This window comes from Nothobranchius furzeri, chromosome 16 (genome assembly GCF_043380555.1).
Source record: "Nothobranchius furzeri strain GRZ-AD chromosome 16, NfurGRZ-RIMD1, whole genome shotgun sequence".
NCBI lineage: Eukaryota > Metazoa > Chordata > Actinopteri > Cyprinodontiformes > Nothobranchiidae > Nothobranchius > Nothobranchius furzeri.
In genome coordinates this window covers 31,847,028-31,873,074 of record NC_091756.1, presented here as the reverse complement: position 1 = coordinate 31,873,074, position 26,047 = coordinate 31,847,028, and the positions used below count along the sequence as shown (strand labels likewise).

Below are 26,047 nucleotides of genomic sequence, written 5' to 3'. Positions count from 1 at the left end.
GAGATGATGACCATGAAATCAGAACAAAAAACTGACTAAAATGTATCAGATATTAAACACTTAAACGCTACATTGACTCCAACTACACTTTCATAGAAAATACAAAGAATATTTGCACTGACATTGTTTAATATCAAACTCATGCAAAAATGTCCAGACTCTAAATAACTTTTCATAGTAGGACACAAAATTATGTTCAACAAAGGCACGCATTTGCACTCCTTTGATTTCTCCAAATCCATCTAAAAAATAATATTTGTCAACATGCAATAATAATAATTCACAATATCAGTATGATAGGTGTCAGATATTGCAACACCTAAAACTTTAGTATTTTATAGATTTATACTCAGCAGCTTATAATTTGAGTTAAAAAGCCTGAATTTTCTTCTTGATGTGGTAAACAAATCACACCCTATGACATATCTTTGATATATAAACCTAAATAGAGTTTATTTGATCAGATTAAGGTTTTCTGTAGAGAGAAAGACTGAGAACAAATGTGTTTTTTTTCGTGTTTCCTGCTTATTATGACCAGAAATTTTTCAGATAAATGTTGAACTTCATCGCTGCTTAATAACAATTACAATGTCATCACGACTCTACATTTTAAAGACAGACATTTCTGTGCGTGCAGACAACCAATTCAGCTGTGTCAACGAGAGCAGTGTCGTGGCTACAAATGCGTTATTTACTCATCACATATTCAGTCCGACATTACAGAAATATAAACGCTCGTGACTACATCTTATTTTGAGGAAGGGCGTACAAGTTGGCTCCTCTTCTGGTCAAACAAACGTAAGCTAAGGTTTGTTAGCGGCCTACCAACTAGCATCATTGCAGCTAGCAAAACAAACATTGCCTCAAAAAACAGAAAGCCGCTTTTTAAAACTGAATAGCTACGTCAGCAAACACGTAAGATTAAATACCTGATAAGTGCGTTTCAAATCTAATTCTAAAGTCGCGAATCTTCATTCATTAATTTAACAGTATTTTATCAAATAAAGGACCCCTTTATCCAATTGTCTTCTCTTCCTCAACATTGGTCTTGTTGCTAGGACACAGGAAATGTGCAGCACCGAAATTGTTCCCTCTTGGTAAGCTATCAGTAAATAAAGATAAGATTAATATTGAAGTGATTTCATAGAAAATGATGAAAGTAAAAAAATAAAAAATAAACAGCAGCAGCTAAACGTTTTTTGTTTCTGCAAAATATCCAAAACACTCTTTATTGGGTGGTTTAGACAGCTATGTTAGCGGTCTGACGTTTTTAGCATTAGCATCGATCGACGTGATTTTAACAACTAAATAATCTGTTCACGTCAGTATAATTACAATGAAACTCAAACATGTCTCTTAATTTATGAGAAATAGCATAAATGATTTAATTAAATGTGTAAGCTTAATGTTTTATGATTGACCATGTTGAAGTATTACACACTTTTTGGCTTGCTTGCCGACAGTTGTCGTCATCAGGGTCCTAAAGCCTCCTGCAGTCCCACAGCCAGTAAACGGCAACCACCGAGTCTTACAGAAAAACTTTCCTATTCTAAGGCATCATCGGCCAGCAATCGATGCACTGATTTCGGTAAGAGTCTCGCATATGTCTTCACACAATTAAAAGATGCTTTTAGCCGTATTCGGGTCTAACGTGGTGGCGATGTCGAGTGAATTGGTGCAGCCAGCGGTCCTAAAGCCAGCCATTTTGAGTGAATAGCTCGCAAACGAGCACAAAAACAAGATACGTACTGATCGAGTCCTGCTCTCCGAGGTACAAGCGCGTTGTTTAATGGTGTTTTACTCATCCTGCTACCAGTTACATGATACATTCGTGTACAGAAAACGTTTGACATTGAAATCTCCAACTTCCTCTGGCTCCAGAGCGGCTAGCTTATTGTCCCTGAGGTCCTAATGCCAGCCATTTTGCGAATAAACGCACATTTTTTGTTAAAACGTGAATCATGTAGACCTGTATTTCCTTTGTCTCTGGTCCAACATGATGTGTTGTTTTCTACTACATCTATTCATAGCTATAATAGGGATTTAGCTTCTTATCTATTGGAGGAAAATAGCTTTTGTATACCGATCTTGCTGTCATGCTGCTTGCAAAGTTGCAATATAAAATTTAACACATTTTTTCAAGTGAAATGACTAAGTATTTCAAATTAGGTAACAACATATGTATTGTTATATGAATTAATGTGCTGTAGCCTTTAGATCTAATTTGTTGAAAAAGATGCAGAAAATTTTTTTTACTGCGTTTTTAATTTGATCCATTTGCAGGAGTAACTATGGCTTCTCCCCAGTCAGACAGCCTGCCTCCTGCAGAGCAGCGCACCTCACCAAAACAGGAGGAGGAGAGCCAACAAGAGGAAGAGGTGGCGAAGGATCAGCCTGGTAAACGCAGCAAGGGAAGGCCTCTGAAAGGCAAGCCCCTCTTCAAATGCTCCGTCTGCTCAGAGACTTTTAAGACTTTGTCCGCTGAGCAGAGCCACAAGCTGTCTGTACATGCAAAGCAGCAACACGCATGTTCCGAGTGCACCAAAACATTTACTACCAAAGCTCAGCTCTCAAAACACGAGCGCATCCACTCATCTCAGCGCCCCTTTCAGTGTCCAAATTGTAACAAGGCTTACAAGACGTCCACAGAGCTACGGAACCACAGCCGCTCTCACACTGGCGAGAAGCCCTTTGTGTGCACAGAATGTGGCAAGGCTTTCATGCAGGCTGTATGTCTGAGGATCCATATGACGCAGCATAATGGGGAACGCCCCTACTCGTGCAGATGCTCCAAAAGCTATCCCACTCTGTCCAAACTGAAGGTGCATGAGCGCTCTCACACTGGAGAGAAGCCGTACTTCTGTGCTGAATGCGGTAAGAGTTTTGCAGATCCGTCTGTGTTCCGGAAACATAAAAGAAACCACCAGGGCCATCGGCCATATGCCTGTGACGTGTGTGGCAAAACGTACACGGAGCTGAAGGACCTGAAGAACCACGGGCGCTCGCACACGGGAGAAAAGCCGTTCCTGTGCTCGGACTGCGGTAAAGCCTTCTCCCGCTCCTCCTCCCTGGCCTGCCATCAGCGCATCCACTCCCAGAATAAACCCTATCAGTGCGAGCAGTGTGGGAAGGGCTTCACTCAGCTGTCTTCCTACCAGTCTCACCTCCGAACCCACTCTGGTGAGAAGCCCTTCCTCTGCCCACAGTGTGGCAAGATGTTCTCCGACCCCTCCAGTTTCCGGCGGCATCAGCGAGCCCATTTGGGGTTTAAACCCTATCCCTGCGACAAATGTTCCAAGAGGTTCCGGCAGCCGGCCGATCTTGCTGTGCACGAACGTGTTCACTCTGGGGAGAGGCCTTACAAGTGTCAGAGCTGCGACAAGGCCTTCGTAGCTTCCTGGGACCTACGCCGCCACATGCTTGTCCACACAGGCCTCAGGCCCTTCTCGTGCACGGAGTGCGACAAATCGTTCACTGAGCGTTCCAGCCTCAACAAGCACAGACGCGTGCACTCTGGGGAGAGGCCTTTCAAATGTGAGGAGTGTTTGAAGTCGTTTGTGGTGTCTTCAAGTCTGCGTAAACACGAGAGAACCCACCTAGCTGAACAGGCTGAGCAGCAGCAACAGGAGGAAGCTGATGCTGCCTCCACCTCCAGCTTCACTGCCCCCACAACTCTTCCTCAGTTCTCCTGTAATCACTGTGATGCTACGTTTGGCACCTGGGAGGAATTTCAGGCTCATGAAAATGATCACTCCATTGACTCCACTCCTTCTTCCGTTACCAAGATTGTTCCACTGGGCTCACATGTCTGTGAGACCTGCCATGCTGAGTTTACACAGGTGGGGGACTTGCTGGAACACGAGAAGGAGCATCCAAAGCCGAGGCCGCACATCTGCAGCAGCTGTGGAAAAGGCTTCCTTAATAAATCCGGACTTCGCAAACACCAGAAGATCCACTCCAACAGCAAACCTCACAGCTGCCATCTCTGTGGCAAAGCCTTTCTGTTTGCTGCCTACCTCCGGAAGCACTTAAAGATACACGGAGCACTTGCCACGAAGACCAGCGATCTTAAAATTATTCAGACAGACCTGCTCCCTTCTCCTCCTCCCTCCAGTGAGTTCTCTGCCTCCACAGTTGAACCCAGCGCCATCACTCTGACAGTCCCCGTCGGTGTACCAGTGACTCCCTTTCACGCTCTAAGTATTTAGTCAAAGCAGAAGGACTTTAAGTTTTCTACACCACATTTGTCATTTTAATCCCACAACCACTAAAGAAAAACCATGACCATAAATCATTTGTGAGTTCTGAGAAAAACATTTTAACATAAAAGAACCTTCAGATACTGATTATGATGTAAATTGTCTGCTTTATCATCGTCATTCTGTGACAAATGTTCCATAAATCTGTATTTTAAAACTTTTACTGTATAACTGTACCTACATGAAATTGTCTTATTTGTTGTGAGCTCTCTGAAGAATAATGTTGTAAACTCAGCCAATAAGGAAAAGCTTTTCCTTTCCTTTTATAAGACCAAGTTCACTGCAAAACTGTTTTTTACTTGTTAATTTTGAAATACGATCGGCCACTCGTGAGTTTAAAATGCAGGCGAGATGTGAAAATAATCTTCTACTCCGATTTTCTGCGTTAGCTGCAGACAGAAACTAGACAGGGAAACACTTGGTTTAGGAAATCCACTCAGATCTACGTCACACTGAAAACTAGCATTTGTTGACTTGCAGCAGGGAGGGCTGTTGTTGAATTTAGCATCCAGGAGAGAGCAGAGCATGACTGGGATAGGAGAAGCTAACTGTTAGCATTGGCAACCCCACAACATGGCAGAACTTATCTAGGCTTGTGTTATTTTAGGAGGTAAAACGTCAGCATTGCAAAGCAAACAGGCAGTGGTAGAGTCGCGTTGCTGTTAGCCAATCAGATTAGATGTCTGAACATCAGGAAATAAGACCCCAAATCCATCCATGTTCTGCTCTCTTCTAGCTCCTGAAGCAGGAGCGCTAGAGCCTTTTCCCCCCACAGAGATGGACTCACAAGGCATTCATTTGTAGCCTGGCCTGCCAGACTGCTCCACTGTTTGATTCTGCACAGAGAAAAGGTCTGGGAACTCTCCTGTTCAAATAACCCCACCCCGTGAGAATTGTAACTGAGCCAATCAGTGCTGAGTAGCGTACATCACACACCCGAACGCCGAGTTTGTCATCAACATGGCGACTGAAGTGGGGTTCGCTGTGGCTCTTTCCTCTGTTCTAAATGACTTGAATGTCTTTAAAACCAACAACAAGTAGAATCACTAAAAGCCTTTCTTCTAAAAAAATAAGATGTTTGTGTCGTTGCCAGACGTGGTACAGGCGGCATTTCCGTCTTTTGGGATTGGTTATTTTTGAGCTGCCTAGTCCCGCCCCTCATGTGCCTCTCTGCCTGTGAGTTACCAGACTCATTCTGTGCAGAATTAAACAGAGGACGAGTCTTGGCAGGCCAGGCTTTTTCATTTATTCTAGAGACCACTGCAAATGTGTTGGAAAAATCTAGTGAACTTGGTCTTTAATAATTTAGCTTTTTTTTTTTTTGATTTTATTTTTGGGAACAGATCATTTCAAAGCACTTCACTGTATGTTTAGTATGATTATCAAAGAAGTTGTGATTTCAGACAAAGTTTGACATTCTTAACTGCAACATTATTTTATATCAGTAAAATATTAAAATGGTTTAGAGTTATGTCTTTTGTTTTATCAAAATATTGTTAAATATTTGTCTTTTTATAATAATTTACAAAATAAAGAAGACAAACCAAAAACACTACAAATGACAGACTGATTTGCATAAGGACAACATGCTGGATTGAGTTTTTTTAAACGTTTCTTCACCAGGTTTTTCATGGATTAATTGATCTTCAAGTTGTGCATCTTAAGAGAAAACTATCAATAAAGGAAGGTTTTCATATCATGTTTGTACATTTTATGGTTGCATATTAGAAAATTTAGCGATGCTCGATAACAGTGATTAATATCTCGATGACATGACTTTCAATAAATAAATACCTAACTCAATATCAAAAACAAATAAAAAAAACTAAAAATATAAAAAATGGGAAAATCAAACACTGATCAAAAGATGTGAGAAAAGGGAAAAACTAAATGAACAAGAAAAGGAAAAGCAGAAAGAGCAGAACAAAGCTAACTCAGGTGTTTGTTAGCGGTCCACCTAGGGGGCGGGCATCTAACCTATAAGAACCCACACGATTGGAGAAATGGGTGAACATTATTTGTCAGAAACTTCATGCTTTCGTTGGATGGACAAAATGCATTATGCGTGGCAAATATCGGAGCTGACATTGCATTTTTTTCTGTTCTTGGCGATGTGCGGATCGTGCAGCCCTACAGAGCTGAATGGAAAATGTGATTACATCACTAAACTTTTAGTTTTTTAATATTGTTAGATTAATATTTACTTTGGCCAGATTTACTGGTATTTTATGCTTTTATAGTAAATTATGTATTTTTTCTTTAGATTTTTCACTCTGCCGTCGGTAGACCTTTGCTGCAAGTTCCCCAGATGGAGAAATAGACTTAATTTGTTCATCATAACACGTCTTACCTGCGCCTGGCTGCAAAATAAACTCAACTGTCTGAAATGAAAATTAATGCCAACAATTCTAGAGAATTTAAATATAAACCATAATGTTTTCCCCATTTAGAGTTACAGAAATGTCAAAAGGTCTAACCCAGAAACCTTTACATCTACTGTACATGTGGATCATAGAGCTCTGGCTAAAGCAGGGATGTTCATGTCCAACCTCTGACCTTTTTGGGCCAGGTTGTGGCTGCAGCCTAATGACAGAGCTCTACAAAGAGCACTCTCGAGGTCTTGCACATCGTACTCTGAAGCCTGGTTTGCGCATGCTTGATTCCTCTGGTCAGTGGAGAGAGCTGAAGTGAAGTTTTTAAAATTAAAAACCTCAAACTCCCCGAAGAATTTTCAGACTTAAAAGGGCATTTCTTAATCTGAGGACTCCAAAGCACTTCACACTACAGTGAATTATTCATCTATTCAAACACACACACACACACAGGGTGATGAGCTACATCGTAGCCACAGCTGCCCTGGGGCGTTCTGATGGAAGTGAGGCTGCTTTACATAAGCACAACAGTGGTCACATAACTCTTCAGCTATCTTCATGTTGCAGCCCAACAAGGCAGGTTGTAATTGTGATGCAGCTCTTAGATTTTTTTTATACACATGACTCCAAATAAAAGTATAACAGAAATAAATCATGTTTATTTATGACATAATATATACAATTATTATACTTCATTTAGACAAAGAGCCACATATGTACAGTGAGACGTTTCTGGTGACATAAGGAGGAGAGCTGTTGATTAGGGCCGGTGGATTTTCGCCAGTGAAATGGACTTCCTGTTGCTGTGCTTCATGGTGAAGAGCAGTGCTGCGCCGGCGTCTGTTAGAGTCTGGTGGGAGGAGAACAATTAAAGTCAAAGCCAACCAAAATGGGTACCTCTGAAAGCATTTAGGTAGGAAGCTGTGTAATTTAGTATCTGAATTACCTGTGAGTCAGAAGTAACGGACTTGTTCTGGTGGGGGAAAAAGGAAATTGTTAGCATCTGGTGATTTCAACAGGAAGCTCTGAATCTGATCTGCACAACTCACCCTCGTGTAGTTATGTATGTTTTTATATAACGGCTCCATAGCTGTAATCCATTCACTGAAAATGTGATTCTCCTTGCTTTCATTAAACTTTCTGCAAAACAATCATTTTGCACAGCATGAATGGCTTAACGAAGGCATGTTCAGCTTCAAATAAACAGTGTTTCAGAGACACCCGTCTGCAGGCTGCTTAAATTATTGCTGCATGTGTCGAGCCAGCCTTCCTTACATCCCTTTGTCAGGTTTAAGCACAAAGCAGCTCTCTGATTGGCCGCCCACTAACACTGCCATCAGTCAGCGCTACCTGCTGTTACTCACATCGCCCTTTCAATGAGTTGCTTCTGCAGCTCGTTCTCCTTCCTGGCGTCCAGGAAGCGGCCTCTGACAGCCAGAGCAGCACTGGCTTGCAGCGAGTTGAGCTGGATGATGGCGAGGGAGAGGGAGGACAGGGCCGCTGAGCTGGGGAGGAGGAGGAAAACAGGGTTCTGATGAGAGTGCTCCTTGACATTTACAGCAGCAGCCGTGCCATTGTATTATTGTGCAAACACATGCGGCTCTCTTTGTATCTGCTCAGACGATGAATTGCACGACCTTCATTCAGAGTGTGAAGCAGGCAGATTAGAAAGAGTGGTTCATTCACTGTGTAGCTAAATGTTAGGATGAATGAGAAATCACTTGGATGGTGTGCTGCAATCATTTCTGCATGAAGAGCTCCAGTCTCTCAGCAACAGCCTGTTTGGACTTTCAAAGGCATTTTTCCTGAAGGTTCATTTAACGGATATAAACATACATCTGATCATTTGTTTTGCAGAGGGTGAGAGCACAGTCTTGATTAAGACGTCAGAATTAAAACAGATAAGATCACGAGAGCCAGAGGAATGACATCCAAATGCGACACTGATCATTCCTGTTTAAGGGCATGTTTAGAGCGGAGGTTGATGCAGCATTAATGTTACCTGTCATCAGTTACATCCCGATCTGCTGTAAACACTCTGAGCATCATCTGACCGTTGCTCCTCTTGTATCTGATTTGCAGCTGGATGGACACACGGCAGCCAGGAGCTGGTGCTGAAAATAAACACGATGTGGGAAGGTGATGCAACCAGCTAATTTACAGAGCAGCTTCACTGAGAAACATTTTTTTAGTTACAGAGTTTAAAATGCAGACTGAACGTGAAAATTGTCTTCTACCCCCATTTCCTGCATAGATGGTAAAAAGATGGAAAGACGCTCGGTTCAGAAAATCCTGACAGATCTACGTCACACCGTCTCCTCACATTCATGGACTCACCCGTCTTGGCTCACGACGGGGAAGGCGGTTGGTTTAGCGTCCAGAAAACAGCAGAGAACGTCTCAACTAGTAGCAGCTAACCCTTAGCATTAGCAACTCCATCACCGCAAAACCCCTTCAGGCTTGTCTTATTTGAGGAGGTAAAACATGAACATTGCAAAGCAAACTGAGTCAGTGGTAAAGTTGCGTTGCTGTTATCAAAAGAGAGATGTCCAGATATCAGGAAATTAGACTACAAATCCTGCCATCTGAAGCAACTTTCTCCTCCGCTTGACTTCTGCGTCCTCAAACAGGCGCAGCTGGGCTTTTTTCCCCCCAGAGAATGACTTACAGGGCATTCATTCCTACTAGCGACCACTGCTAATGCATTAAAACTAAGAGTAAAGTTGATCTGGTTAGAAGTATATTTTAAAAAGGCTTCCCATAACTGCTAAGGGTTTTGCAGAGTTGCATTAGCAGCTTATTTTTCTTTTTTGCATTAAGTACCGCAGACATTTCCTAATGTTGTGATTTCTCACATATATGGCAAAATAAAAATAAAACCTTCTGATTCTAAAGCAGAATGAGAAAACTCAGGTTGTGTGAGGAATCTGAAATTAGGCCAGACCAAATCATAGTTACGTATGATTCCCGAGGCTTATTTCTCCCTGTAAATACACAATCATCTCAAATCCAGCTGTGTTAGTCATTCACATCCATTATGTCCAGATGTGGGGAGAATGACCGCAACAGCAGGTATGTAAACAGGACTGTTTTCATGCAACTGTCAGTAAATGGTCCTTATTAGTGCTATACAGCCCACACAGCCAGGGCACATGGGGGACTCTGCATCGAACAAAATGTTGCAAAATGGATTAAATATTCTAGTTCATGATCATAAATAAATAAAACAAACAAAAGCTTATATAAACATTTGTATTATATTTATGAGACTACCCAAGCCTCACGGTTTCAGAATGACCGTTGTAAGGTTATGAAGTTCATTATTTTCAGCTCCACACAGTTGCCCCCTGTGCACAATAACACCCGTGTAGAAAAGCCAAGGTCGGGTGTTCCTCAGACTGTTTACATTCCAGGAGAAGAGCCAGAAGGAGGAGAAGAAGCTTTACTTAATCAAAGTACTTTATTTGTGATTAAAATTATTAAGCAAAACAGATGTTGATCAACAATAATCAAGTGAATGATCTGTGAAATAAATATGTCATGATTTATGTTTAATGAAAACAGGACTACTGCACAGACACACTGATCCTCATCTCCATAGAAACGCATGACACATTGTTCCAACCAATCAGAGCTTTCGGCTGCCGCAGGAGAATCTGGTGTTGACTTAAAGTGTCCAATCCACTTTACTACAACTTATCAACAATTCAGAGATATAAAACAAGGCAACGCCATTTTAAGCTCAGTTCCATTTTGACTTCAGTTCTATTCACCGTCATCCTAAAGAAAAGCACAGACTGGCCAGATGTGTTTTCTTCTTTAAACTGAGAACTGTGAAGTTGGAGATTTTCGTCGTTTAACAACCAGACGACATCCTTTCAAAATAAGAGCACCTGCTGACGCCGCCGATTGGTACCGGGGTCGACCCTTCAGACGGGCTTTGAAACGTTGCGACCGCTGCACCGACAGCTCCAGCGTACATCCGAGGTTCTTGGACCTGGCATTTCCTGATCTACCTGGGAGGCCCCCCACTGGGTACGTACACGGCAAAATAGCGGCTCATGTCATCACTTTATAAGCCTCGTGATATCTAGTCATAACAAAGACTACCAGATTCAATGACGTCAGCCTAAGGAGTCTGAACCAACCACACACACACACACACGCACCAACACAACATCCAAATCCATTTTCATCCATCACAGAGTTAGTCCTGGTAGATTGTTTAGAATTTATAATTAAGAAATTAAAGATTCTCAAACGATCCCAACTCTCTCTCTTTTCTTGTCTCAAAGTCAATACAGAGTGTTTAATTAAACTCCCTGATGATAAAAACAGCCTATTCTTCTGACTATAAATAAGTGATCTACTTACAGTGTATTAAAATACAACTCTAGATAGTTACATCACTTCAATTCCGTCACACCGTCTTAAATGTGTCCCTCAGAGATAAATTCATGTTTGATTTTCTTTCAAAACTCTTGTCTATCAAAATGATAATCAACCCAAAATGCAAAAAGCACAGCTTACAATGGTTTTATCCATGCATGTGTGTGTGTTGGTTTGTAGGTTTTATCAAAATGCCTCAATGGGTGTTAAAGGTGCCGTATGTAATAGGGGTTGTATGAACTAGTCGACTTCACGGCTCTGTAGTGACTTTTTATCCTGTCATCGACTAGTTGCTGTCACGTGATAATGACTGACAAGATGCAGTCCTCCAGCAGGTGATGAGCCCCTGCGTCGGGAGGCGGAGGAGACGCGCTGTGCCAGAGCGTCGGTACTGACACCGGCGGTAAAACGGACATTTAACCAAACTGTGACCTTTTCCCTCTTGAAATTTAACCTTCTCCTCACCCCCATCCTCATCTTAACCAGTTTGCGCATGCAAAGTTGATTGTTGACGCACTGCTCCAGACATCTGCGTCCTGAGCACCGCCAAATCAGGTGTCACCACCTCAAAAACAAATTGAACACGCGATCGTTCATGTCGGCTCATTTCCTTTCATGTTTTCTGTCTGTTATTTGTGCCTGATGCGTTTCGCTGCTGCGGAGCGAGGCTCTTCACCTGTTTTGTCCTCTGGTGACGCACCCCCAAGATTCCACTATCTCCGCTCCGCTCCGGCACGAACTCCGGAGCAAAAACGGTCCCGTTGTAGTCGGCCGGCGAGCAGCGGCACTCCGCTGTTTTTGCGGTCGGTAGATCTTTTAGAACTGCAGTTCAAAGGTAACTCATAAGGTGAATATATATGAACCCAGGTAGCAGTTTTTCTTTAGGATTGAGAGGAGATGCAGGAAGATAATAAACAGGCAGGACAGAAAAATAGTCAAATAAAAACAAGTTAGTTTTTGTACCTGGTGGTTGCAACAAACAGACACCATTGAAGGTGAAGTGAAGGAAGTGAGGAACAGAAAATGAAATAATTATTTTAATGTCTAGAGCAGCAGGAACTCCGAGAGGCTGCAGGCGCATCAGTTTGCTGCTGCTGCGCAGGGGGAGAGGACTGAAGTAGGATGCAGAAGCTACCGTTGTTAAAAGAGATGTTAGAACATGTGGGCGCAATTTTCATTGTCAAAAACTCCAGCAAACCTACCAAACCTCCCCCCCCCCCCCCGCTTCAGGTGTATGACGTCATCAACGACTAGTTGAAGTCGACTCGATTTTCATTACTTGACTGTCGACTTTAAAAGAAATTAAGTCATGCAACCCCTAGTGTGTAAGAACATAGCGAGAATGTAACAGTGAGAAAATCTCTAATGTTTGTCATTTTGGAAGGAAGGTTATTCTGAAACATCTCATATCCACCTGCTGGGATTGTCAGTTTTTCTCCTTTCAAAACAAAGGAAGGGGGGACATAACGACTGTTTACCATCAGTGAGTGTGGGTTAGTCATGTCACCTGCGAGCTAATATGTTTATGTTTATGTATTTAGCAGACGCTTTTGTCCAAAGCGACTTGCAAGTGATAATCGGCATGTTGCCCTTGAGGCTAACAACAACAATGACATCAATCATGGAGAGGAGGGAACAAGGAGTGGACAGTAGAGAGGGGGACGGGTGAAGGGACAATTGTAATTTGACAACGGCCGGCAAAAAGATCCAGAGTTGTTGAAATATGTTGCAGTAACCAAATTACCACGGGATATAGTTTTTACTTAATTTCTGCATAGTTTAACTCAGATTAGTCAGTCAGCCATAATGAACTGTGCTGGAACCAAAGGTCAAACAAAAATGGTGCCAACTTAGTCAAAAATACAGACCGAGCTAAATTTTGTAGTGATTAACTCAGATTCTGTATAAAAAAAATAAATAAATAAAAAAAGACAGTCAACCATGCATGTAGATAAACCTGCAAGTAAAAAAATATAAGCAAAACCATGATCCAGTAAGAGGAGGCAGGGTTTGCGATATTTCAGTTTTTATTGATGAAACGGAGTAATCTCTTAAAAGAACATTTGTTTGTTTTTGCAGGCGCCATCACCTTGTTTTCTAAATCACTGGTAGTACTTTATCCTTTATTCAGATAAAAATCTTGGACTTGGCTAAACATGCACCACCTCTGCAGCCAAGCAGAATTATTTACAGGGTCCATTTGTTATTTCTCTTTGTAAGCTGTTGTTTTTATATGAAATTACTTTAGCTGCCTTTCGCTTCAGTGTTGTTGCCACTGTGATCACATTGTGAGACTTCAAGTGTTGTTTGCTGGCAACAACAGAAATCACCACATCTTGAAATATTCCCTAACTGCGGCACCACACGCCTCCTGCTTTTCTTTGAAATCAAGCTTCGCTGCTACTGAAAGGAGATGACTGTATCGCTACATCTCGGTGTTAGCCAACCCGTTTTTCTTCTCACCTCCTATGTCTTGGTCAGTGGCTTCGAACTGCATGGTGATCTCTGTATCTGGGTTCACATTCCCCACCTCTCTGGTGCATTTGTGTCCTGCCTCCCGCTCTCCTTTCATACGCCTGCAGCAAACCAGAACATGAGTCAGTGCTGTGGGCTTCATGACTGCTGCATTCTGAAGCACTAGAAATCCTTTTATGTGACAAGAATCTGGCGAGTACTGGTGGAGTGGATCTTACAGTGATCTGGGCAGCAGTAACGTTACTGCACAGTGTGTAGCCGTGGTTCTGTTCTGAATTATCTCTTCAAACTCTGAGTGCAGCTGGTTGGGGCTGGCTATCACCACCTAGAGATGACAGAAGGTTGATGATATGGAAATAGATGATCAGGTAAGGAGACAAAGGTCCATATTTTAGTGTTGGTTTTTACAAACGAGGATATAAGCTAATCTGATGCGGGTTCTAAAATGATCCAAATACACAATCACATGTGAAAAATACAAATATTCCATCTGGTCATTTTTCATTTGACAAAAATAAACCAAAAGAGGAAATCTGTATTGGTTCATGAGCTGGATTTTTGAACAGCTTATTGAATTATATTTAGCTGCAATAACTTGAAGTAGTAGTTTTATGTGCCACTTTGTCAGGAGGGATTTTTACCCAAGTACCGCCACTCATGGGCCTACCATAGTATTTCATTCAGGTTCGGGTCTAGACTCTGCCATTGCACCACCTTGACATTTGGGCCGAGTTTGGTCCAAGCTTCAGCCGTCAGAAAGATGAACTCACATCTGACTCCAGAATTCTTTGTTCCACAGAGATCATGATTGGCGCAATGCTTGAAAGGTGCTCAAATCTTCAGCCCTCCCACCACTGTGCTGTTTTGCATCTTTCCGTATAGATTTTTATGTTAACACACACTTGTATGCTCCAGACAAAAAAAGTCCAAATTCATTTAGAGAGGTCATGATCATTTAGAGCTGGCATGATAGGTTCCCTCTTAAATCTGCATCTAAAGCTGCAACTTATTTTCACAAAGACCATTTTGACTTCATTTTTGTGTCAAATAATGAAACTAGGGATGTCCCAATCAGGTATTTTTGCCCTCGAGTCCGAGTCATTTGATTTCCGACCAGATACTTCTGATACAAAAAGAAAAGAAAAGGAAGAAACAGTTCCAGAATGTTCCTTATTTTTTATTTAATTACCTTTTTATTTAAATTTTTAACAACAGATCACTTCTGTGAGGTAGCTTGAACAATCAAGTAATAAATTACATAAATTCTTCACTTTTGGACTTTATTGCAAATATAAAAACAGATAGCACTTCAACTTAAAATACCTGGCAGGGGTCTATTTTGCCTCGGCCCCCAAAATACTTAGATACGTCCCTGGGCATGGGACGGAGTTTTGAAGATGATCTGAATCGTATCAATTATATAAATACTACATGCTGGTAAATGATTGCTTTATACAGGTACAAACGTGTAGTGGGGTAAATCTACCTACATTTTATTTTTTTAACAACTTTTTGTTTTCTTGGGTTTTATTTTCCTATCTTCCTGTCCTGTCTGCCTCTGATCTTCCTGCATCTCCCAGTCCTCCAGAAAAACTCCTGCCTGCTTCCTTCTTTTTCACCTCACAAGTAACTTTTTAACTAGCAGATCAAATTGATCTATTGACCGCAAATAAAGCAAAGTGTGCGCTGCGCTGCCCGGCTGCGCCAGTGACGAGCGCTGCAGCGGGAGCAGCGCGAGCGCGTCATGCTCAAATACAGACAGAACTTACCAGAGAGGAAATGAATGGACACGAATCACTGTGTGTTAATTATGTATTTTTTGGTGACACCACTTAGAAACTTAGAAAATGTTACTGTGGCCGTGTGCAGAACGCAGATGGAGTTCATGAGTAATCAGCGGTCTGCTTGCCGCTCTCTGCATCTCTGCTCAGAAGAAGCTATGCTGAGGCCATACAAATGATATAATATAGGTAGAAACTGTGCTCCTTCTGAATGTGTATGTTAAGTGCATCAGGGGAGCCTGACAACCTTTAAGGAGAACCAAGTTGCTCTCCTGTAATTTGAACCCAGTATCCGAGTCCGGATCGGGACTTGGATCGGGAAGTAAAGCCCGAGTCCCGATCAGTCTGAAACCATGTGATCGGGGCCGATTTCCGATCATGTGATTGGATCATCCCTAAATAAAACGCTAAAAAGTGCCGTCTTTTCATACACTTGAAGTCAGATTTTAATAGATTTACAACCTAGTATCCAGTTAATTCAGAACATCGAAGCACTATTCGTCAATCTACGTTACTACCCTCACCTACGGTCCCAAGTTTTATGTAGTGACAGAAAGAATGAGATCACTGATACAAGCGGCTGTAATTAGTTTCCTCCACAGGGTGGCTGGGCTCTGCCTTAGAGATAGGGTGAGAAGCTCGGCCATCAGGGAGGGGCTCGGAGTAGACTAGCTGCTCCTCCACGTCGAGAGGGGACAGTTGAGGAGGCTCTGTTATCTGGTTAGGATGCCTCCCTGGTGAGGTTTTCTGGGCATGTTCAACCAGGAGGAAACCTAAAGGAAGACGGGACACACTGGAGGGACCATGTTTCCTGGCTGGCCAGGGAACACCTTGGGATTCCCCTGGAGCAGCTGGACCAAATGGGTGGTGAGGGAAATCTGGGCCTCTCTGCTTAGGCTGCTGCCCCGCGATCCGATCTTGGATAAGCAGATGAAAATGGATGAATGAATGGACTTATAACCTAGTACCCAGTCGAACATGGCAGACGATTGCTCACACTGAGCCAGAATCTGGAGGTTTCTTCCTGTTGAAGGGGAATTTTCCTCCCCACTGTCACTACATGCTTGCTCAGTACGAGAATTGATGTAAAATCTCTAACACAAGTCAGTGACTCGATGCAATCCACTGAGGTTTTCTCAGGTAGGAAATGTAACTAATTTAAATAATGAACTGAACTTGGTGCACTGATAAGTAGGTTCAATTAGAATGTTTACTTTGTAAAGACTCTTGAGACGACTCTTGGGATTTGGCACAAACTAGCGCCATGTGCATGGCAGTCTCCTACAAAATACAGGTAATTTAAATAAACTGAGTTGAATATTGTATCCTCCTACATAAAAACTTAAAGGACAGACCTTCTTTTAAAACATAACTGCATATATCTGACTCATCAGCCGAAAAATAATGCAACACACAGCCCCTTACTTTGCCTCCAGTGCGATCAGCGAGCCTTCCCAGCTCATCCAGCCTGCAGTCAGTTCCTTCTATGGACAGCACAGAGACTGTCACGCTGAGGAAACAAGGACATTTCAGAATGACCTTCATCGCTGAACATCAAGATCAAACAACACTCCTCCACATTAGTGGGGGAAAAAAAAACACAGCTTCAGATTTATAAACCCATTCATCTGAGTTTAACTGTGTAGCTACTTCTGAGAAGGACTTAGAAACATGTACACCAACCCTTGATTTGCTGCATACTCCCCAAGGTTCTGGTAAAAGATTGTAGAAGAGAGGAGAGTGCGAGCATCGTTATCTTCCTCTTCTAAATTTCCCAGTTTAGCGTTGGCTTTCCCATCTGTACAGATAATCACCTTCAGGATCAGCAGGACAATAAATCAGGTTTTTATAGTATAATCAAGGTCAAAGAATTCAAATATTTTTACCCAATTTATTATAAGAATAAAATGAACAAGCAGTTGATATTATTTAAACTCGATGAGATTTTTATTCAGCTTTTCCATAGTTTCCTGCTTTTATGCAAATTTGATATTTTCTGTTAGAAAGCAAAAATCAGCTGAATACTCAGTTTTTTTTAGCTTTAAAAACTACTTTAAGCTATATTTACTAATAATTTATGAGCAGCCAAATTTACCTTTGAGCCCGGGTGCTTGGAGGCCGTTGCAACTGCGAGCAGAGAAGCTGGTCCAAGAGCAGTTTCTCCATTTGCAGATAACCTTTCAAAATTAACACACACAAACATGAAGGATCCAGGACACAGACCTCATCAAATAAAAAAAAACACAAACAGGCTTCTTACCCCATAACTTGCTTTTGTAAGCATTCTTTGGTCTGTGAAAGTGGAGGTGGACTGGGAAAATCTGCTGCAACTTTTTTCAAGTAGTATTTGTTATTCAGCTCAGTTCCACTTACAACACGGGATTTTTGCAACTTCAGAAGATCTTTAAAGAGAATATGGAACATTTTGTAGTTCTTCTATGAATACAAAACATGTATGGAGTTCTTTGCTCTGAATCCCCCTAACATAGTGATATTACCGTAAATCCTCTAATACAGGCCGGTATTCAATTAAAGGCCGGGTCTCCAATTGTGGCCGGTGTCAGAGTTAGTTTAGGTAAATAATGGCCGGTCTCTTATTGTGGCCGGGTGGAATGTAGTAACAAGCAAGTATGAGCGTCCCGGTGGCAGGGTTATAGTCCCCAAATCAACCAGCAGGAGGCAGTAGACGTTCACGCAGACCTTTATTAAGCTTTTTCTTCAACGCTTTGTAACGCTACAGACACGATCCTCTATCACGCTCCCACCACACAGAGTCACGGTGTCAGTTAACCATGCTAATTCAACCCGCTCCACAGAACACACATCACCTTCCCTGTGGCTTACATAACACTCACACAACACGCAAATCAGCACATAGGAACTAGCAGAATGATAGGAAACACATATGACACAATACCCAGAATGCACCTGGCTTACAACCCCAGCCAGGTCATTACACTATCAAGTTCAAAGAGAACGTGCTGATTATGCTGCAGAACACTCTGGAGAGCAGCAGTAGGGGGTGTATGAACTAGTCAACTTCACTATAGTGACTTTTTATGCCTGTCGTCGACTAGTCGCTGTCACGTGATAATGACCGGCAAGATGCAGCCCTCGGAAAAGACAGCAGCCTGCTGTCAGCAGGTGACAAGCTCCTGCGCTCAGGGGGTGGGGGGGGGGGGGGGGGGGGGGGGGGCAACGCGCTGTGCCAGACCGTAGGCACTGACACGCGATCGTTCATGTCGGTTCATTTCCTTTAATGTTTTCTGTATTTTATTTGCGCCTGATGTGTATCGCTGCTGTGGAGCGGGGCGCATCAACTTGTCCCTGATGCGGCCGGCAAGCAGGGAGCGCTCCGCTGTTTTCGCGGTCGGTAGATCTGCCTCCTGAGCACGGCCACAGTAACAATCAGGTGTCGCCACCTCAAAAACTAATTTAACACGCGATCGTTCATGTCAGTTCATTTCCTTTAATGTTTTCTGTCTTTTATTTGCGCCTGATGCGTTTGCTGCATGCTGTGGAGCGGGGCGCTGCGCGCATCACCTTGTCCTCCGACGCACTGATCACTGATACGGCCGACAAACAGCGAGCACTCCGCTGTTTTTGCGGTCGGTAGATCTTTTAGAACTGCAGTTCAAAGGTAACTCATGAGGTGAATATATATGAACCCAGGTAGCAGTTTTTCTTTAGGATTGAGAGGAGATGCAGGAAGATAATAAACAGGCAGGACAGAAAAATAGTCAAAATAAAAACAAGTTAGTTTTTGTACCTGCTGTTGCAACAAACAGACACCATTGAAGGTCATCAGAAGTGAGGAACAGAAAATGAAATAATTATTTTAATGTTTAGAGCAGCAGGAACTCCGAGAGGCTGCAGGCGCATCAGTGAGTTTGCGGCCGCTGCGCAGGGGGAGGGGGGAGAGGGCTAAAGCAGGGGGAGGGGGGAGAGGGCTAAAGCAGGGGGAGGGGGGAGATGGCTGAAGCAGAAACTACCGTTGTTAAAAGAAATGTGTTTAACTTTGAAAATGTGGGCGCAATTTTAATTGTCAAAGACTCCAATGAACATTAGTTCATTTTGCTCAAATGGAAATAGAGGCCTGCCTCTAATACTGGCCCTCCTTCCAATAAAGGCCTGGAGCTTGATGAGCTTGAGTCAAATAGAGGCCCGGGCCTGTATTAGAGGATTTACGGTATATTGACATTTTCAGTACCTTCCCGAATGAGTTGTTTCAGGGCTCTTAAAAAATTCACTGCCATTGACGACTAAAGTCGTCATTTTAAATCCAACCGTTCACCGCCAATGACGACTAAAGTTGTCATTTGCATTTTTTACCGTGTGGGCGTCGGAACGATCCCCCGCACCGTGAGAATAAACTCTCAGCTCCAAAGCCGATCTTCATCCGCATACATCACGTGATCAGGAAGCAGAAAATCCATGAGTTAGGAGATCGTTTTGGGCCGCTGCTGTAAAAAAAGTGAGGGGCGAACCAGAAAAGCTTCTACTGATCACATTTCAACAACGGAATATGAAAGAACGGATAACGCTTGAAACACGCGGATTCTTCCTGATGTAAGAAGTGAGTCTCCACTTTGTTTTGGTTGTTTTGACGTCGACATCATCCTAGCGCACAACATTCTGTGACTATTAAAAAAACTGTAAAAACTGAGAAACGCTGGCAGCGAATGAGTTACAAAAAAAAAAAAATAAATAACTGAAGGTGGCTACGCCCACCCCTCCCCCCTCAAGCTACTATAAGCGGAGGAGCTCAGATATCTGGGAGGGGCTTGGAGTAGAGCCCCTGCTCTTCCAGCACAGAGGTGATTCTATTCCACTTTCCCCATTCAAGACATCACAAACGGCTGGTTGTAGGCACATAACTCCTAAACGTCGACAGAAAAAGGATGGATGTTTTTCCTGAAGTGTTTATAGAGGTAGAAGACACACATCACAGCATAAAAGGCATGTCCCCTTTAAGAGTTTCTTGAAATTTTCTGTTGGAGGATGCACCAGTTTCAAGTCTTTGATAAATATATTTTTCAATTTCTGTCCATGTTCATCCTACCATGCTGCCTTATAGTCTTCTATTTTGTCTTCAAATTGTCCACATTCCCTTTTCCAAACAAACTACTCAAAAGGCTGTCATGGTCAATTCCAATGGCAGAAAATGAGAGAAAACAGCCAAAAGGTCAAAGAAAACATTTGAAGAACTTCATAAAACCTGAAAAACTCTTAATTAAATCCACTTTAAATTACTTTTAGAAAGCCTGGCTCTTTGGAGGAAAGGTTTAAACAAATGAGGGATGATTTAAAACAGTTACCACTTTTCCATGACTGTACACAAGGACCATATGTAGTTGTGTCACATAAACTGATTCCAGCATGACAAGTGAAGATTGAGAATTTACCTGCAGTCTGGATTTGTGGACAACTTTCTCTCCCTCAGTCACCTAAAAAGAAATGACAATTTTTTCAATGAACATCTGCTAATAAGACCCTGGCTTTTGTTGTGTGAACTTTTTTCATTTAACTTTTGGGACAGAGTTGTTCAACTTTTTGAACAACTAGTTGATTCTTAGTTTAAATAATAGAGCTATTAAAAACACTTTAAATGATTAAAAAAAAACATTTTAAAACATATAGTGAGTCGTGTCTTAGATTACAGGTTTAGCCAACTAGGCATACTAGTTCTCAGGAGGTTTAAGACTTCCTGATGCAAAGTTTCTATGATGTCACCGTACATTAAACGTGATGCTCATGGACCCAGATGCATCTATGCAGAAGATCAGCAGCGTGTCGGCAGCAGACAGAAGAGGTTCATCTGGGTTGAGCAGGAATAATTTGTCTTGGTAAACAATTTGAGCAGAATTCTTGTTCAAATCCCACAACCGGCAGTAGCGGCAATCTTTAACCTGCTTTGGAGCAGAATAGTCAAGTCAGCGATGATCATTTGTGTCAGAAGAGCTTAAAATAACTCCTAAATGAAGTGTATTCCTACAGAAGACAATTACCTTATTTTTATAGCAGCTTTCTAACACAGAGCCACACTGTGAACAAAAAGTGGGGGTTTCTTTTATGGGTTGCTCTGAAAAAAAAGAAAAACCAGACACTCGTAAGAAAATATAATTTTCTAAAGTAAACAAATGATGATCCTCACAAAGTTTACCAACCTTTGTCCTGTGAGAGCAGTTTTCCTAAACTGACCAGAACCACATTGGGATTTCCCATCAATGGTTCATTATCTACTGCTGCTGCGTTGGGAATACCATGACAGTTAAAATGATGCCCTCTTTAAAAACCCAGACAAATATTGTTATAGTTACCTTTAGCGGCTGGTGGCGTGGTGGTAGACGTGGGTGTAGGCGATGACCGAGGGGTGAAGGGAGAGGGGCTAGATGAAGGCAATACCATAATGTATTCTGGTATGTAATCCATAAATTGAGGTCTTGGTGGGAGAGGGGGGGCTGTGGGAGGTAGGAGCAGGAAAAGGTTTTTTTACCCAGCACAAGTTGGAAATGACACCAAATCAGTCAAATGCAAAAATGGTAATGGTGCTGCTGTTTACTTGAGGTTGACACAGCTCCAGGGTCAGCAGGCTGCTTCACCTCACAGAACGAGCCTTTTGGTATTGCATAGAAGTTTTCCGGGTCAGTGGGCTGCTTTTTAAAATCTGGTTCTGGTATGACATAGTCATATGTGAACGCTTGACTATCGACGTTGCGGGAGACGAGTGGCTGTGTGTGGTAGTCAGTGCTTGCTGTGGGTTTCCTATGTGGTGGAAGAAGAGCTGCAAAAAGTAGGGATTCGATTATTGCTTTTACTTAAAATTTGTTCAAAATTGAAATCTGCATCACTCAGATCCATTAACTCCACCAAGCCGTTTTAACTTTAATTTTACATTTAGAGACCCCCCCCCCCCAAGATTCAAATGCTTAAAACCAGTTAACAGGCATGGTGGTGGAGGGCTAGTGGTTTGGTGTTTGTTGTTGCATCAGAAACTTGCACACTGGAATAACTGCATAAAAAAATCTCTGGATAATGTTACTTGGGACAAACCCACATATATAACCCACTCCTTTTGACATATTGAATAACCCCTTCAAGTAACCTAGTTTTTGTAATTCCTGCATGCCAAACAGATAGCTCAGGGCTGTGCTGCTGCTTGCCAGCTTGTCTCTTCATTCCTCATCAGTTCAAAGGTGTTTCAGCATTAGATGAGTTTCTGTTCCTTGTTCTGACTCAGTCTCTTCATAACAATGAAGCAAAAAGAGACACCTGAGGCAGGTCTGGGTTAAGTTTAACGTGAACTAACTGTTGAAAGGAACAACATGACAAACAACAATCCATGCCCCTTACCACAAACAAAAAAAGACTTTCCTATTCAATCAATTTTTCAGTTCCCATTCGGTTTTCTTTTCCATTCATCAAATGATTTGTTTGACCAAGTGTCAAACTCTAGAAAGCATATGCAAGGCTGCACCCTCCCTACCTGTCTTTGGAGGTGGTGTCAGACCCGAAACACAGATTTTTGGAGAAGATATCTCCAGTTTGTGAGATGCACTCTTTTCATTTTGGGCAGTGCGCTTCACAATCTTAATTTGTTTGCCCTTCATCAAGTCTTCACCGATTGCCTTTTCATAGATAGTGGCCTGTTGTGCTTTGGCTCTTGCAGAATCTGTCGGAGGAGCAGGAGGAGCGGTACTTGGACGGACCCAGGTAATAGGAGGAAGGAGAGCTAAAAAGCACAAGAACAACATTTTAATTTAGTGGAACTTTAAAGACTAAGTTCACTTGGTCTTTCCAACACATTTGCAGAGGTCTCTTGTATGAGTGAACGACTTGTGAGTCAATCTCTGTGGGACAAAAAGCTCTGGCGCTCCAGTTTCAGGAAGTAGGTCCAAGTCAGCCAGAGAAATGCGGAGCAGAACATGGCAGCATTGAGTCTCATTTCCTGATATTTGGGCATCTCGCCTCTGATTGGCTAACAGCAACACGATTCTACTACGGCTTCTGGTTGCTTTGCAATGGTGATGTTTCATAAATAGCACACACCTAAGGAGATTCTGGCTTATTGTGGAGTTACTAGTGCTAACAATTAGCTTCTACTAGCAACACTGGATGCTAAACCAAAAACCGCCTTCCCCGTCAAAAGCAAAGATGGGCAAGTCCATGACTGCCAATTTTCATTGGGACAAAGATCTGTGTGGCCTTTTCTAATCCAAGCATTTTCCAGTCCATTTTCTATCAGCGGCTAATGCAGGAAATCAGGGTAGAAGAATATTTTCACGTTCAGACGGCATGTAACCTTAGAGTGAAGTGTCATATTTAAAAGACAAGTAAAAACGTTTTCTCTGTGAACTTGGTCTTTAGTGTTTTTTAAAGTAAAGCTACAAAAATGTTCTTCCTTCTTTACTGTGCGCAGGTTGTGAACAGCATGTACACACACACACACACAAAGACCTGCTACTTGAATGACCTTTGTGACATTGACTCAGGATTTCTATAACAAGGAGTGTCTGTCATGAGAGCTCATGTCACTCATTGCCCAACTAAGGGATTTACGTTACCAACCCGCTTCCCTGGCGACTTAAAACACCTACATGTTTTTACAATTCAGCCTTTTCAATGTTAGAAAAAAGTATTTGTATCAATAAATCTGGTAACAGCTCCAAATACTTTTTAACAGACAAAATAAAATGCCAGTAGGTGATGAGTACAGCACTAACAGCATTATCCCTCTAATGGACTCTTTAGAATCGCTGGGTCTTCAATTAAACACAAAGCTAAAACTTTTATCACCAACATATCACAGCAGGATGTCTGTGTTTGTGTGAGATGTCATTTTGAAGTCGTACGTGAGCGTTTATTGGCGTTGTACCGCTTGGCGTCCTTCTGACTCAATGATGGTGGTACATAAACATATCCACAGGCAAATTCCATTGGGGTTCTGTGAGACAGGACAAGCTTTAACAGAAAGTGGCCATCGTTATCTGAGGAGAAACCCGGAAAGAAGTCATGAGTACAAAGGAAACTCAATTCAGCAAATGTTCATAGGATTGATTCACCCGCACACTCTTCAAGGTTAGAGCATAAAATCTAAACGCAAATTAAACAAAAGTGAATTTACTCACATTCTTTTGATCGTAAAGAAACCCTCCCCGAGCTCAGAGCTGTTTGAACTGGTCTACTCCAGTCACGCTTTTATTTTTTGTCTCATTCAACTTGTCCAACAAGTTTTCCTCGTAAAGAAGCTCAGTCTGGCTCACCACACAGTCTCTTACAAGGCTGTGTAGCCGGAACGACGATCAGATTTTATCTCCAATTGTGCAACTCTGGTTAAACATTCCACAAATGCAAACAAGGGTAAAAGGAAGCCGATAAAGTCAATGGGTGTTTAATAAAAAGGTCATTTTCACACAGTTCTTAAAAATGACTAAATTATGAGATGAAATTGCTATCTTATTGACTTTTAAACGTTTTGACAGATTCCAGTTTTTAAATCCGAAACATAAATCTACTGTACGTATAAATCACTGTCAAGTACTCACTTGAAAGCACAGACAGTCAAAAATATCTATTGAAAAAAGCACAAACTGGATCCAGTCTATACACACAGTGATCTAGGAGGGAACACCAAGTCAAACTGTTGACACACCCTTATCAATGGATTAGAGTACTGGTAGGATCGCTTCCAACAACAGATAAAAGGGAATAAGAAAAAAGTGAAATACCAAAAGGAGAAGGAGAATGAAACACAATTCCTGCCAGTCACGTTTTTATGTGGGACGATGAAAGTAAAGCGATAATGTAAAGCTGTGGCTGAAGGACCTCATTGTGGCCTCCGAGTCTGCCTCATCCAGCCACCACCAAACGTACAGATTACATCAACACGTTTTATTCTCGGGTATTCACCATTTGTTTCAGATGTATGATCAGGAAGTGTGAATGTATGAAAATTGGTCCAACTTTATTAAACCCATTCACAGAACCTATTAAGGCCAAAACATCTTAATCACTTAATGTAAAATTTAAGATGCTAAATGTATTCCACAAGGAACACCAGATGTGTTGAAACCCTTTGGAAACCCAAGGCTACACTTTTCACATATTTTTGTATTAAAAGTACATTTTCTAAGTCAAACAGCATCCCAGTCAAATTATATACGTATATTCTCATGTACATTTAAAGTGGGCTAAATCTGCTGAAAAATGGATGCAATAAATAAAATGAATAAATGTGAACGTCAAATTCCTTTTAAAGACAATTACTGAAAGACTGGCAAAGTAACAACATAAACTCACACAAAGATAACCAGCAGGCCCACGGCAGGAGCAAGAACAGTGAGGAGGTAAAGCGTAGGAGGTGGAGGGAGACAGGAGCTCAGGTCCTGAGGTGGTGATTGTGTCAACAGACAGCTGGGCTGATTATAGATGGACAATAGTGTGAGCAATAAGCTGAAGTCAGGGTGAACTGAAGGAGGCAATGAGGTTGTAGAACACCTACCTACCTACACAACTACCAACTTACCAAAATATCTGCTGGAATGAATAAAGATTCAAAACAAACTCAAACACTCCAAACCTGACAGAACATGTAAAAATAACTGACTTGGTTTAATCATGATTAATTTTTTTTCCCAAATGTGCCATAAGTCACCAAATTCAAGATCTGTAGTGATTATAGTGTAAAAACACACTAAAAATCACAAAAGAAAAGTTTCAAACACAGACAACATGAAAAAAACATTTGCAATGGACCATTAGACTTCAGATT

General features: G+C 42.0%; 2 protein-coding genes across 2 annotated transcripts; one reads left to right on the top strand and one right to left on the bottom strand.

Moving 5' to 3' along the window:
- The first annotated feature begins 1,047 nt into the window (after positions 1-1,047).
- Positions 1,048-4,435, top strand: znf668 (zinc finger protein 668). Its single transcript, XM_015963450.3, is given in 4 exon segments — positions 1,048-1,097; positions 1,464-1,588; positions 2,284-4,197; positions 4,200-4,435. Coding segments are annotated over 4 exon segments (2,097 nt in total). The 5' UTR covers positions 1,048-1,068; the 3' UTR covers positions 4,229-4,435.
- Positions 4,436-7,270: 2,835 nt separating this feature from the next.
- On the bottom strand, positions 7,271-24,544 carry LOC107388078 (circularly permutated Ras protein 1). Its single transcript, XM_070545307.1, has 22 exons — positions 24,405-24,544; positions 24,129-24,263; positions 22,763-23,008; positions 21,839-22,060; positions 21,597-21,737; positions 21,444-21,524; positions 21,285-21,358; positions 21,015-21,185; positions 20,568-20,723; positions 19,779-19,840; positions 19,609-19,669; positions 17,537-17,712; positions 17,372-17,453; positions 16,960-17,090; positions 16,702-16,786; positions 13,714-13,820; positions 13,484-13,596; positions 8,634-8,745; positions 7,996-8,136; positions 7,681-7,771; positions 7,578-7,604; positions 7,271-7,481 (listed from the first exon to the last, which is right to left on the bottom strand). Exons 2-22 carry the CDS (start codon positions 24,211-24,213, stop codon positions 7,392-7,394), a joined length of 2,454 nt encoding a protein of 817 aa, XP_070401408.1. The 5' UTR covers positions 24,214-24,263; positions 24,405-24,544; the 3' UTR covers positions 7,271-7,391.
- Between the last annotated feature and the right edge of the window lie 1,503 nt (positions 24,545-26,047).

Excerpts from the sequence above, each read along its gene's own strand:
- LOC107388078 (XM_070545307.1), bottom strand. The coding sequence starts at position 24,213 with ATGGAATTTGCCTGTGGATATGTTTATGTACCACCATCATTGAGTCAG. Across the intron at positions 21,186-21,284 it reads AAAGCTGCTATAAAAATAAG|GTTAAAGATTGCCGCTACTG; the intron begins GTAATTGTCTTC and ends GCTCCAAAGCAG. Across the intron at positions 16,787-16,959 it reads GAGTATGCAGCAAATCAAGG|CGTGACAGTCTCTGTGCTGT; the intron begins GTTGGTGTACAT and ends TTGTTTCCTCAG.